General features: G+C 37.8%; 1 protein-coding gene across 7 annotated transcripts in view; it reads right to left on the bottom strand.

Moving 5' to 3' along the window:
• Positions 1–13,322, bottom strand: part of LOC138757692 (collagen alpha-1(XXV) chain) — a 173,623-nt gene that overhangs the window by 37,927 nt on the left and 122,374 nt on the right. For 5 of the 7 annotated variants that reach the window (XM_069925401.1, XM_069925399.1, XM_069925404.1 and 2 more), the window contains 3 exons: positions 7,282–7,332; positions 3,456–3,482; positions 1,262–1,342 (listed from right to left, as the gene is read on the bottom strand). In XM_069925401.1, coding sequence (XP_069781502.1) covers positions 1,262–1,342; positions 3,456–3,482; positions 7,282–7,332 — 159 coding nt within the window. The remainder of the gene's footprint in view (positions 1–1,261; positions 1,343–3,455; positions 3,483–7,281; positions 7,333–13,322) is intronic. The other 2 variants (XM_069925402.1, XM_069925403.1) reach the window with 1 other exon arrangement.

Below are 13,322 nucleotides of genomic sequence, written 5' to 3'. Positions count from 1 at the left end.
TAGGGTGAAAGGGGAAAGGTTTAGGGGAACATTAGGGGGAATTTATTCACTCAGACAGTGGTAGGAGTGTGGAATGAGCACCTATCTGATGTGATAAATGCAGACTCAGTCTTGAGTTTTAAGAATACCTTGGATAGATGCATGGATGGGAGGGGTCTGGACGGTTATAGAAATGGGTGCAGGTCAGTGGGAGTTGGGGAATATTTCTTTGGCACAGACTGGAAGGGTTGTATGGCCTGTTTTCTGTACTGCATTTTTCTATGGTTCTTTATGGTATGTAGATGCTGTGATTGTAGTTCCACACACAAAAAAAATTACAATAACAATTTCTATCTGCAAACATGTAATTCACTATCTCACATCCTGCTTCACTTCATTCCTGATTCCATTATCACCCCTTCAGAATGCAATTGTATGCACTTTCAAGTTCAGTTAACCCACTTGAATTCCTGTCGACAGATTGATATTTGTCATTTGGGATTATGTATTCTACACCAGCTGAGTTGAATCCAGGATCACAGCCCCATATTAGAAACCCTGTATAGATGTTACATGAATGGTATCTGTCTGTTTAAATTCCAACTTAAAATCTGCTTTTTTGCTTCATAACCGCTGCATCTTTACACCACAAAATGCCCTTGCTACATGGCCATGCACTGATGGGAGCTGAATATCTTGTCAACTGAATTGAAATGAGTATGATTACAATGCTAAAGGTGGGTTATATTTATCCAAACCACTTATATACAATGTTGGGAAAAAATGAAGGCTTGCCACTTATTACAGGACACTTGTTAGTATTTTCCTTCATATACTGGTATGTGTTCATATTGGCCTTTCCATTAAAATTAGCAAAAAGGGCTCTAAATCTTTTAAAATTAAATATAATGCATCTTCACAGTTTGTGAAATGTCCTCAAAATACTTTTAAACAGTTTAAATGAACAAAATCTGCTAAAAATAAGATAAACCTAAACAAGACCTCACAAGACAAGACATAATGTACATACAATGACAATAATAACTGTTAATATTTTAGAATTATCATCTACATCCCGCAAATCTGCTTTGCAAAATGACTGATTTGCAATTAAAACAGTTAATAGATCTAATAAGACAGCGCACAATGTAACTGGGTGACAGTGAGTTAGTGATTTGTTTCTGCTCCAGCATTGTGCATCTGTTCTCCAGTGTTACTCACAGTAAACTAGAGATGTTGGCACTCTTCACGATTTAAGCTGTATTAAATGTTATCTACTTACTGGGAGACCAAGGGGTCCTCTGTCACCTTTTTGACCTGGTTCACCCTTCCCTCCTTTAACACCATTCAACCCTGGTTCACCCTAAATGTAAAAGTAAAGTCCACCTTTTTTTTGCTACTTTGAAGCTGGGACAGAAATGCATTTAAATTAATCACAAAAAGCTACTGCAAAGACCTGTGCATCCATCAAAGTATTATTTTCCTCATAATGATCAATGCTCTTTGCAATCTCTTCCTATTATATTAACATTACTGAGCCTTCACTGACACAGTGTGAAACAGCAGAGAGAATAAGAGCTCATTTCTTTTTATTGGTTTGATTTTGTGATTATTTTTTAATATATACAGTATGGGTAAAATGTCTTTTCATTGAGGGTAATTTAAAAAAAATACTGAGACTCTCTATATTGGAGGCAAATTAAAATTTCTTCCCCTTCTATTAAACTGAGCAACATAGGAAAAGATCTCCAAATGGATCACACATGCTTCATTGTAGATACTTTTAACATCTACATTGATTATATCTGAGAGTATACATGATTTCATTTGGCTCAAGATAGTATTATGTTTATTCCTGATGAAATAATTGGGACGTCCATATTTCTGGTTCTTAAGTAGATATTTTTTGTGAGCATTTTGACTGCGGCCGATTATTTTCCTCTGAGCCTTGGAGATTGGGTGCAAGAATAGAAAGAGCAAGCTTACTTTTGGCAATAAAAGAAATTAAAATTTAAAGCATTCATTTGAAAATTTTCAATGTGCTGTATGAGATGAGCTATTACCAAATTTAATATCAACAGGTGATATCCATGTTAAAGTATCAGAAACTGAAAACTGTTACATTAAAGCCATGATTTGGTCCTTTTGTTAATGGCACAGTTCCTTCTGGTTCTCAAAATTCCTGCTAAATTTCCTTTAATTTATTCTATGAAAGCCCTCAACACAATTATCAACATTTAATTGATTTAGAAATATATCAATGTAGCATGTTATAATGGATTTGTAATAGTGATCAGTCAGATTAGAGGCTCAGAATCCAGTACCTACAGAAACAAATTTTAAAGAAATAAGAGGGGACAGTTCCACTGAAAATAATCGTTGCTAACAAGACATTCATATAAAAGAAGGTAAAAATCTTAAGTATTGTTTGGATATTCTACTATTCACAAGGGACACAATTTTTTGGTTAAGCTCTTCTGTGCCCTGATCCAGGAGAGCGCCTGGTGAAATTACACACTGACCGATGCACAGAAATCTTCAGTAATACCTTTTGTGTGGTGATCACTTTAAACCTATAAGTTCATCAGCTATGACAGTAATATAAATAAGGGAACCTTTTGTTTTTAGGGGTGTTGTATTGGAAGAACTGACACCCAGTTAACAATGCAGTGTGTTCTCAGAGAAGACTTGTGCCAGATGTAAGGCAGAACTCTCTCAGCACTAACATGACACAAGTGACTCCGTACAACACTCAATTTGGATCCATATTACCTTGCAACATTTAGTGGTAATGGTGTCTGTTGCACAGGATTAAAAATAGTTTTATATATGTATAATTATCAGGGGCCATGATAAAAATGATCAAACTCTTGATTCTATGGGCATTACTGGTTCTCAAAATATAAGTAGATTTTAATTATCTGCCAGAACTGCAGCTGTAGATCCCAGGAATGAGTGGTTGATCTTTTAACACAATGTGTAACTCAATCTTATTGATTGAATACTATGAATTATACAGGATGCAAATTTTGCTCACACGATTCTGTGAAGTTTGCAAATCTGCTGAACCTGACAGAATTCTCCATCTTGGAGTACACCCGAATGAAATGTGATGGCTTTTTGGCTTTGAAGTACTTCAATGGTTTGGTTTTCAACTCCTTCTCCATGAAATGCAACAAATGTTCTGTTGATATTGATCAATTAAAATTGGAACCCTAACCTTGAACTTGTATGATGGCAGCTTACATTGTTCTTATCAAAGTTCTGATTAAATATGGAAAAGCGTATAGGAAACACTTGTTCTGCAGCTATAGAACTTACAGGTTTAAAGATGCTACAATGTAAAATCAATATTAATTAGTCAAATAGGTGACACATAGCATGCATAGCTTATTTTAACAAAGAGAATGGAGACAAATTTAAAACATTATTATTGTCAGTTTACTCGATCTCCTGAGACTTTGTTGAGAATTTACCTTAGGTCCTGGAAGGCCATGTGGTCCCTAATAGAACAGAAAGAAGGAAAATGAGTAACTATCTCACCATGAATTTGCACAATAATTCTCCAGTGTTAAGGCAATCAAGGCCAAAATGTTCACTGCTTTCATCTTTTCCACCTTTGAAAGCAATCTACTTCAATGCAATTATATTTATTTTTTCCAAATGTTTATCCAATTTTATTTCATATATGCCTATGAGACAGAGAAGGTCAAGGATAGATCCTCAGGTAACCAGATTTTAACTTGCTGGTTAGAGTGATATCTTACTCTTTCCAAACCTCATTTACTTGTGGAACCAGTAGGGAGCCTCACTGAGGTTTATAGGCCTGGAGGGACAGGCCTGATCATACCCAGTTTCCCTGTGATTCTTGTCTGGTGTCCAGCAGCTCACTAGTTCCACCTCTAAATTACATCAATCTCTTCATTACCAGTGGTCCCCTTCACACTACCCACCCACCAAATACTAAAATTGATCTCCAGCTCTTCCATTCACTTGGCTCCCTGTTTATGAAGAAACTAATGAACTCACCACATTATTTCACAATGATGAATCAGGGTTAGGGTTGACAACGTTCACTTATTTTCTTAAGGCTTGTTCTGTTCTGGCTACTCTTCCCTTCCTTTGGCACTGTTATCTCACTATTCTCTAATATGCTGGACTTTGCATCTGCCTGCTATTTCACAAATCTAACCCTATCCTTCTGTTCATCCCCTCAATTCTTCTTCCCAACTTGTTGTAACACCTCCTTCTATATCAAAGGTACAAAATCCTCAATAGCTTTCCACCTGCACTTACATCAATATAATTTACATTACAGAAAATAAAAGAGGTTATGCTACAAATTCCTTCATAAAAACATGTTCCATCATTATTCTTCTTGTTGACATGCTCACTCACAGTCTTTCAATCTCTTGGTTTTTTTTGCTTCTGTACTTACATCTTTAAGTTTCTTTTATACTGTCTGCATGGCATTCATGGCAAACTTTAGTTATAAACCTTGCGGTTTGCTCCTGGTTCTGTTTTCCTGCAGATAATAGCTTTTGAACCATCACTTCACTCATAGTTGAAATACATTTTATAATTGCCCTGCAGCTTGAATTCAAAATCTCTCACAATTCAGCCTCTTTATTTTACCTAATCAACTGAGCCTGATCAGTCTCAAAACTGTTAAAAAAGCTCTCATAACAATGGAGTAGACAATATTAATCCATACTGACCAACAGATCATACTCCAGTTGTAAACTGTGGAAATGTCTCATGAATATGGTGAGAACATGTTGAGTTCAAACTCAATTATAAACACTATAAATTCACAAATGATTAAAATGTGAGATTATGACCAATGAAATTACGAGCATTTTAGTTCCTGTTTTCTTGATTTATTTTGAACCTGAAGGCCAGGGACCATGCTTTTGATATATTCTAATTCTCAACTACCATAAAGCCAAAGTCCATTCAATCTACTCAAGATGCAAAACTATGCCTGATGAAGTTCAATAGATGAGGTTGAACCAAAGAAATATGGATCAGGATACTTTCTAAATGGAAAGAAGTTAGAAATAGTGAATCAACAAAGATATTCGAAGGTCAAAGTATGGAAATGGATAAAAGAAAGTAAACAGGAGCAAAATAAATAAAGGAACTTCCAGAGGAAAAAAATCTAAATGCTTTGGCAGTATTTCTAAATATATTTTACATCAAGTCATCTGTTTTTTTAAATTCCTTCTTTCTCATTGAGTAGGATTACCAGAAATCTAGGCTCCAATATTAACAGATGGGCTTCGTTGCAGCTGGGCAGAGGTGGTGTTGGACCCCATTCGTAAAGTAAGGTTGAATTCTGGACGCAGCACTCAGCAAGAGCAGATTTGTGAAGGTGATTAATTTGCCAGAATAACAGCAAAGTTTAGAGGGTAGTTTCAGTATAGTCTGTGCAGATCAGCTTGTAGCAGGTCAATTCAAAGTCAGAGGGTTGCGGCCTCATAGTCCTTCTATAGAGATGAGCAGAAGGTCAAATTCCAGTGCAGCAGTGGAATTACAAAAGTTTGTCTTTTGCAAATGTTGTCAACTGGGACCAGAGCTGCTCTCTCATAGGTATATCCCAATACACTGCTCCAAAGAAGAAGGCACCATGTATTCCAAGTCCTGTTTAATAATTATCTTTCAACAAACACCTAAACACGTTATCTATATATTTATTTATGGGATCTCACTGTCCTGTCCATAAATTGTCTGCTGTTTTTCTTACATAACAGAAGTTACAGCTGGCTTCAAATCTTTTAGGATATCCTGAGGCAGAAAAAGTGGCTACATAAATGCAAGACTTTAATTATTTTAGAAAGCAGAAAACTGAAGGAATGGTCTGGTCAAAATGGTTTCTAATGATTAAAGACATTTTAAGTGTAGATAGAATAAAAGTATCTCCTCTCATGAGACAGTCCAGAAAAGGAGATGATCATCACATGGGAACTTGGCTGTTCAGATGTTGTCCCAGAAAACTTCTTCAGAAAAAGGAAATTCTCAGACAACAGGCTGTAAAAAAAAACTTACATAGCAATGCTGGTACAACAGAAATTGTGAGAAAACCTTCTCCCAAAGGTTGCTGTGGCTGGATCAGTTAGAAGTATCATTTTGGAGCCAGGTAAATTTTGTAGCCAAGGCTGCCAGTTGTCACCAAATTAAGATATGGATCAGCACAATCCATCTAAATAATGGAACAGGAATGTAGAAAACAATCAACAGCCCAGCAGCTTTCCTTCCCAGAATGGTAGCTGGGAATCCCTTACTCTATTCCAAAAAGAGAATTATGGCTATTCTTACTCCAATCCTCTCACCTTCAGACCAGATTTTTATTAAAAACACACACACACACACACACACACACACACACACACACACACACACACACACACACACACACACACACACACACACACACACACACACACACACACACACACGTCTAGCTGTCACCTAAACTCTTATTTCCGTGATCTTCAGCTTGGTTGAAAGGAATCCACAAGTTTGGATGTTGTATCCTGTTTTAGTGAGTATTCTGTTCTTCTATTAACAGGTGATTGTTAGATTTCCACTTCTGAAATAGTGAATTAACTTTCACTTCAACAACACATCAATGTAGAAATGAGATTTCTATGGCAGATTTGGTGAAAACAGTATTGAATACAGAAAACTGAATCAAAATGAAAAGTTTATAATGAAATTTACAGATACAATTGTCTAACCATTTTTCTCTTCTACCCTTCAAGCTGTGTCCACCTGTGACCTCTTACCTTTTAGCCTGTGCTCCTCTCCCTGCCCCTCCTCTCCTCTCCCCTTTCCCTACCTTATTTCAGCTGCCTGCTTCTTTTTGTTTATACACAGCGAAGAGCCCAGAGCTGAAACATTGGCTACCCTTTACTTCCTATCAATGCTGCATGACCTGCTGAGTTTCTCCAACATTTTCATGAGTTGCACATGACCCAGCATCTGTGGACTTTCTTGCTTAGCCATTTCTAACTGTTTTTCTCAAATAGAATTACAGAGTGAAAGAGCAGAGAACAAACTGTTGGAGAAACAGCAGGACAGGCAGCGTACACAATGGCAAAGAGATGATCAATGTTTTGGGTTGAGACCCTTCAGGGATTTGTAAGTTGTGCAAACATCAGGGTTCCATTTCATCTAAGAGGTCAAGTTCCCAGCTCTGAGACTAAAGTCAGGTAGCATGTGTGTGTTTTTAAGACACTCTCAGGCTTCTCCCCAAATGGAATGGAAACAGGATGTTGGAAGATTAACGAACGAACTTACCATTGGACCTGGAGGGCCTTGTGAGCCAGTGGGTCCTGGTGGACCTGATATCTGTAGAGACAAATAATGTAAAGGTAAAGATTCCATTATTGTCTCGTACTCACTGCATTTAGAATACAATATACATGAAATTCTTTAACTTTTGTCTACCATAAGGCAGACAGAGAGTCACCACTTTGTACAGCACCCCTCACAGAAATCTACAGCACTTGGTTTCCCTAGATGGTCACCCTTCCAAGTACTGACCAGACTTGAGCCTGTTTAGCTTCTGAGATCAGACAATCTCAGACATATTCAGGCTATTAGGTGCTGTCATGTAAGGCAGCGATTGGCCTGACCACAAAGAAAGCCTTCAATCTCACATGAACAATTGCATTGTTATTCATTATTAGAATGATAGAACAATACAGCACTGAAATGGGCCCTTTTTCCCATCTAGTCTGTGCCAAACTATAATTCTGCCATCTGTGATCTGAACCAAATCCCTCCCATCCATGTACCTATTCACATTTTTCTTGTGCCAAAATGGAACCAGCATTTATCACTTCGGGAGGTAGCTTGTTCCACATTCTCACCACTCTGTGTGAAAAAAATTGCCCCTAATGTTCCCCTTGATCATTTCATTTTTCACCCTTAACCTTAACCTTTTTCTTGTCTCACCTAATTTACATGATATGTAATTTGATATTATCCAGAAGGAATATAGAAAAGCAATCTCCATTTATATAGCTGAAAACCAAAAATAAAACTGGACGTGCTGGAAATCTGAAAATAAAAACAGAGAATGTTGAAGATAGGCAGCATCCATGGAGGGGGGAGCAGTCATGTTTTAGGTCGACGGTCTTTAGTCAGATGTTTCAGCTGACACAAGGTCATTGATCTGAAATGTTAAATGATTGTGCCTGCAGTATCTGAGTATCTCCAGCTTTTTCTGATCTTTATCCCATTTATATTGTTTTTCTCATTCCAGAAAATGTCCCAAAGTGCCTGAGCGATTAGAAGATACAATCAACAACTGAAAGGGACAAGGGAATTAAGTGTGAGTGAAAAGCATTTATAAAGAGAGTAGGTCTTTGAAAAAGGAATAAAGAAGGTTAGATTCAGTAATCTTAGGAGGAAGCACAGTATGGCATCTGACAATCAATAATTTTCTCGATGATGAAAATGGAGGTAAAGGTCAATACTGCTTATACAACATCTTAATAAGGATATTAGAATGTCTAAAAGGAGGTACGAGATATGCAGGGTTTGACCTACAGGGAAAGGTTAAACTGCCAAGGACTACTCCCTGGAGCATAGAAGATTGAGGGGTGATTTGATGGAGGTATTTAAAATTATGAGGGGGACAGATAAAGTAAAATGTGGATAGGATTTTTCCATTGGGAGTGGGGGGAATTCAAACAAGAGGTTCATTGATTATTCAGGAATCTGATGGCAGCGGGGAAGAAGCTGTCCGTGTGCTCATCTTTAGGCTCCTGTACCTTTTAATTGATGGTTGCAGAGTGAAAAGGGCACAACGCTAGTGTTGTCAGTCAATCTGTAGATTGAGTTGGAGCTGAATTTGACCAGTGCACAAGGAATAAAGTGGGGAACTACACACACAGCTTTAGGGTGCTCCTGTGTTGATGGTCAGATTGGAAGAGGTGATGTTGCTCCTCTACACTACGGAATCTTCCATTAAAGAAATTGAAGATTTCGATGCAGATGAATGAACAGAGACCCTTTAGTTTGATCATGAGTTTTGTTGGTGTGATGGTGTTGAAAGCCAAGCTGTAGTCAATGAACAACAGCTTGACAAAAATATTCCTGTGGCCTGGATGATCCACCAGTGAGATGGCATTTGCCATTGACCTGTTGTGATGATGTGCAAATTGAAATGGGTCCAGATCCTTCTTGAGACAGGAGTTGATTTGCCCCAAGTCCAACTTTTCAAAGCACTTCATCATAATAGATGTAAATGCCACTGTCCAATAGTCATTGAGGCAGATTGGCTTAGTCTTCTAGAGCAATGGAATAAATGATGTAATTTTGAAGCAGGTGGGGACGTCTGACTTGTCGCGAGAGGTTGAAGATGTCTGCAAACCTCCAGCCAGTTAGTTTGTACAGGTTTTAAGGATGCGGACAGGTATACTGTCTGGGCCAGACACTTTTTGATGATTCACACTCTTAAAGGATATGCTTGCATCAGGCTCTGAAACTGGGAGAACAGAGTGGCTGGGGGATGTGGGGTTGTGATAGTACAGATCTATCACCAATGTATATAGTTACTGTATCTAGACTGTGCTTACAGCGATTGGCTGAGAGCTAAGCCACGCCTACTGTCTGGGCCTTAAAGGGTTGTGTCCCTAGCCAGGTCGGATCATTCCGGACTGGTCGGCCACCTGTGAAGAGCTCCTGTCTTTTGCTAATAAAAGCTTTGGTTTGGATCAACAAGTCTTTGATTCTTTCGATGAGCTCTACAGGGGTACTTGGAGGTTCTTCATGTTTTCCCTTCTCAAGTGAGCATAGAAGGTTTTGAGCTCATCCAGAAATGATGTATCACAGTAAATGATAGTGCCTTGCTTTGTGTTACAGGTTGCAATGATATGCAAGCCACCTATAAATGGATTGTGGAGGATTGATGTGAAATAATTTTTTTATAATTAGACATACTGTATTGTAACAGGTCCTTCTGGCCTATGAGCCCTTGGCCTCCCCCCCCCCCCCATACACCAATTAACCTACAACCCCCATACTTTTTTGAAGGGTGGGAAAAAACTGGAGCACCTGGAGGAAACCCATGCAGATATGGGGAGAATGTACAAACTCCTTACAGACAGCACCAGATTTAAACCAGGGTTGTTGGAGCTGTGATATCATTGCACCAACCGCTATGTTAACCGTGTTGCTCCAACTAGCTACAAAATAAACCCACATTCTTTTACTGACCTCTGTGGAACTACATTTTTCATGTTGTTTCCTGTCATGCAGTCAATTTCTGCTGCTATAGTCTCTTTTATTTCATGGCCTTCAGTCTTCATAATCACACTGTTATATGTTACCTTATCAAATGCATTTTTGAAGTCCATATTTACCACATCAACTGCATTTTCATTATTAACCTCCTATATTTTTTCATTAAAAACCACTGTTGAGAATTGCATTCAACCAATCCACATCAGCTTTCTCTCTATCCACACTACTCTAAGTAGCTGTTCATTTTGTGTGATTATTGATCCTCTGTATCCTTTGGCAACCATACTCGCTGTCTACAACTCACCCAATCTTTGTGACATTACCAAACTTACTTATCCTACCACAGGCATTCTCATGCAAGTCATTTATAAATATGGCAAACAACAAAGATGCAAGAACTGATCCCTGGAGTATACCACTAGCTTCAGATATCCAGGCAGAAAAAAATTCCACAATTAACCGCTGCCAGTTTGGATCCAATTTACCGGACACCTTGTGCCTGAACTTACTGGACCACCCTACTACGTGGGACCTTGCTAAAGTCCATGAATACCATTTACAGTCTTGCCTTCATCAACTTTCTTAGTAACTTTCTTTTTAGCAGCTCTCTCAATCTACTTTCCCCAATTTTATACCAATGAAGTCAGCTCTCTCCTCATTTAAGACTGTAACTCTACATCAGTGGTTTTCAGACTGCCCCCATAAACTGCTTAAGGTGAGTAGAAAGGGAATGTTGACGACCACTGCTCTAGACCCAATTGTTATTGAAATAGTTTGGAGTTATGAAACCATGCACATGATGAATCAATTAGGTATGATTAAAAAAGTAGTTTTCAAACTTTTTCTTTCCACCCACATATCACCTTAAGCGATCCCTTACTAATCAGAGAGCACTTAAGATATAAGGATTGCTTAAGGTGGAATGTGAGTTTAGGTGGGCAGTTTGAAAACCACTGCTCTCGATCTAACCTCCTTTTTCAAGACTACTTTAATGCTTACTGAATTAAAGTCACTGTTCCCAAGGTTTCCTTTATAGACTCTTTTACCACTTGCCCATCCTCTTTCCCTAAAATAAAGTTGAGTACAAATCCCTCTCTAGTAAGAGTGCACTGGTTTAAAAGCCCTTAGTCACCAATAAAAAAGCTGGCTGTTTTAAAAAAAGTAAACAATTAGTCCTGAATACCACTGGATACCATTATTCAGGAAAGAAAATGAGGGGAAGAAAGGATAGGGAATGGAATATTGGTAAAGGAGAATATTGCAGGACTCTGGAGGACGAAGTCTACTTATTCAGCATGAAATATTAATTGAGATGTAATTACACTACTCAGAATCCTATAGTAAGTCATGTATATTATGTGGAGGAGTACATTTGCAACTTCCTTGATCAGTGTATTTCTTACTCCATACAGAGGGTGACATTACTGGACTTGGTTCTGGTAGATAAGTAAGGCTAAGATAAACAAGATCTCGAGGCACATCCAAGGATCAGTGATCATAATACTATAAGGTTTAGAATAATGATAGAAAAGAATATGGCAATTCCAAGTTAAAATAGTTCATTGGAATAGTCCAATTTTAAAGAGGTGAGAGCAGACCTGCCTCAGGTAAATTGGAATCAAAGCTTGGCAGGCAAAATTATAATTGGATAATTGCAGGATTTCTTCACAGATGATCCAGAAGTCATAATTTCCCTGAGGAAATTTGGGAAATTATGCTTAGAAATAATATGATGAATGCAGAAACATTAAACATGAAACCTCAGTTTTTAAATATTCATAAAAAGGGAAATTTAATAAAAGATGCACTCACACACCCCTTTCTTAAATAGCCTCAGTAAGTCCTATATTTGATTCTATTTATGGGCATATATATACTTCAGTAAAAGTTTGTTCCAAATGACACCCTAAGGAATTCATATACAGCTGAAAACACTCATATCATTCCCTGAGTTAAAAATCTCATGGCTTTGCAGTTCTAAGTCATTTGCCAAAATAAATAGTTAATTTAGTTGTGTTGAATTCTTTCCATTAAAATTGGTGTAACAACTTCATTAAGTGTCTCCTTTAACTTATTTCAAACATGAAATCTAACCAAGCCCGTCAATATCCAAGTCAACTTGCTGGTCAGATTTCAGAAAGTTTACCTTGGACGTCAGATTTCAATTGCCATTTTTCTGCCAAAGTCAACAAGATATTCAATCCTGAGGTTTAGCTCTTAATGATTAACACTATGTATTTTGATCTCTCTTGTGGTATGAAAACAAAATAAACATATTTTAACATATTTTTCTCTGTTTAAAAAAAATATTTATAAAGACCTTAATGCACTTTAGTTTTATTTTTAAAAAAATGAAAGGGACAAATTTCAGATCTAGACCAGACCTCCTCTTGGATTCATATTCTTTGAAGATACTGAGGTAGACTTTGTGACCTTTTGATTTGGAAACCACCAACTAACTGGCCTCCAATGGATGTAATATTAATGACCTTCATGGTGCATTCTGAACCTTTGATCTTTAACATTAACAGAACAAGAATCTGGGTCAACATTTGTGATGAAAAGAATTTTCAGTGAATTTTCCTTGCAAGTTGGAAAACAACATAACCTGCCAGCTGCCTATATTAATGGACCAACCCACTTGATAGAACATCAATCCTTCACTACCTTTCTTCAGAAAGGCAATGAGTCCCCATACTCTACCTCGAACCTTTGTTTGGTTGGCTGTGAAGAAACCAGTCAGTAGACTTTCCACTATATTCTTGTAGGAGTTTGATAGAGTATCTGCTGACATGCCAAATTTCCTCAGACTCCTTAGAAAGTAGAGGCATCAATGTACCTTCTTCATGGTTGCCAAGATGTGCTGGCTTCAGGAAAAGTCTTCTGAAATACGACTCCCAGGAAGTTGAAGGTTCTGACCCTCTCCACTTCCTTCCCATCAATACAGTAAGGCCTCTCTTTCCTAAAATCAATAATAAATTCCTTGGTCTTGGTGACCTTGAAAGCAAGATTGTGGTTCTGGCACCACTCAACCAGGTTTTTGATCTCAATCCTGGACTCTGACTCATTACTTCCAGTTATTAGGC

The sequence above is a fragment of the Narcine bancroftii genome, chromosome 3 (assembly GCF_036971445.1).
Source record: "Narcine bancroftii isolate sNarBan1 chromosome 3, sNarBan1.hap1, whole genome shotgun sequence".
NCBI lineage: Eukaryota > Metazoa > Chordata > Chondrichthyes > Torpediniformes > Narcinidae > Narcine > Narcine bancroftii.
This window is presented reverse-complemented; position numbering and strand designations above follow the sequence as displayed.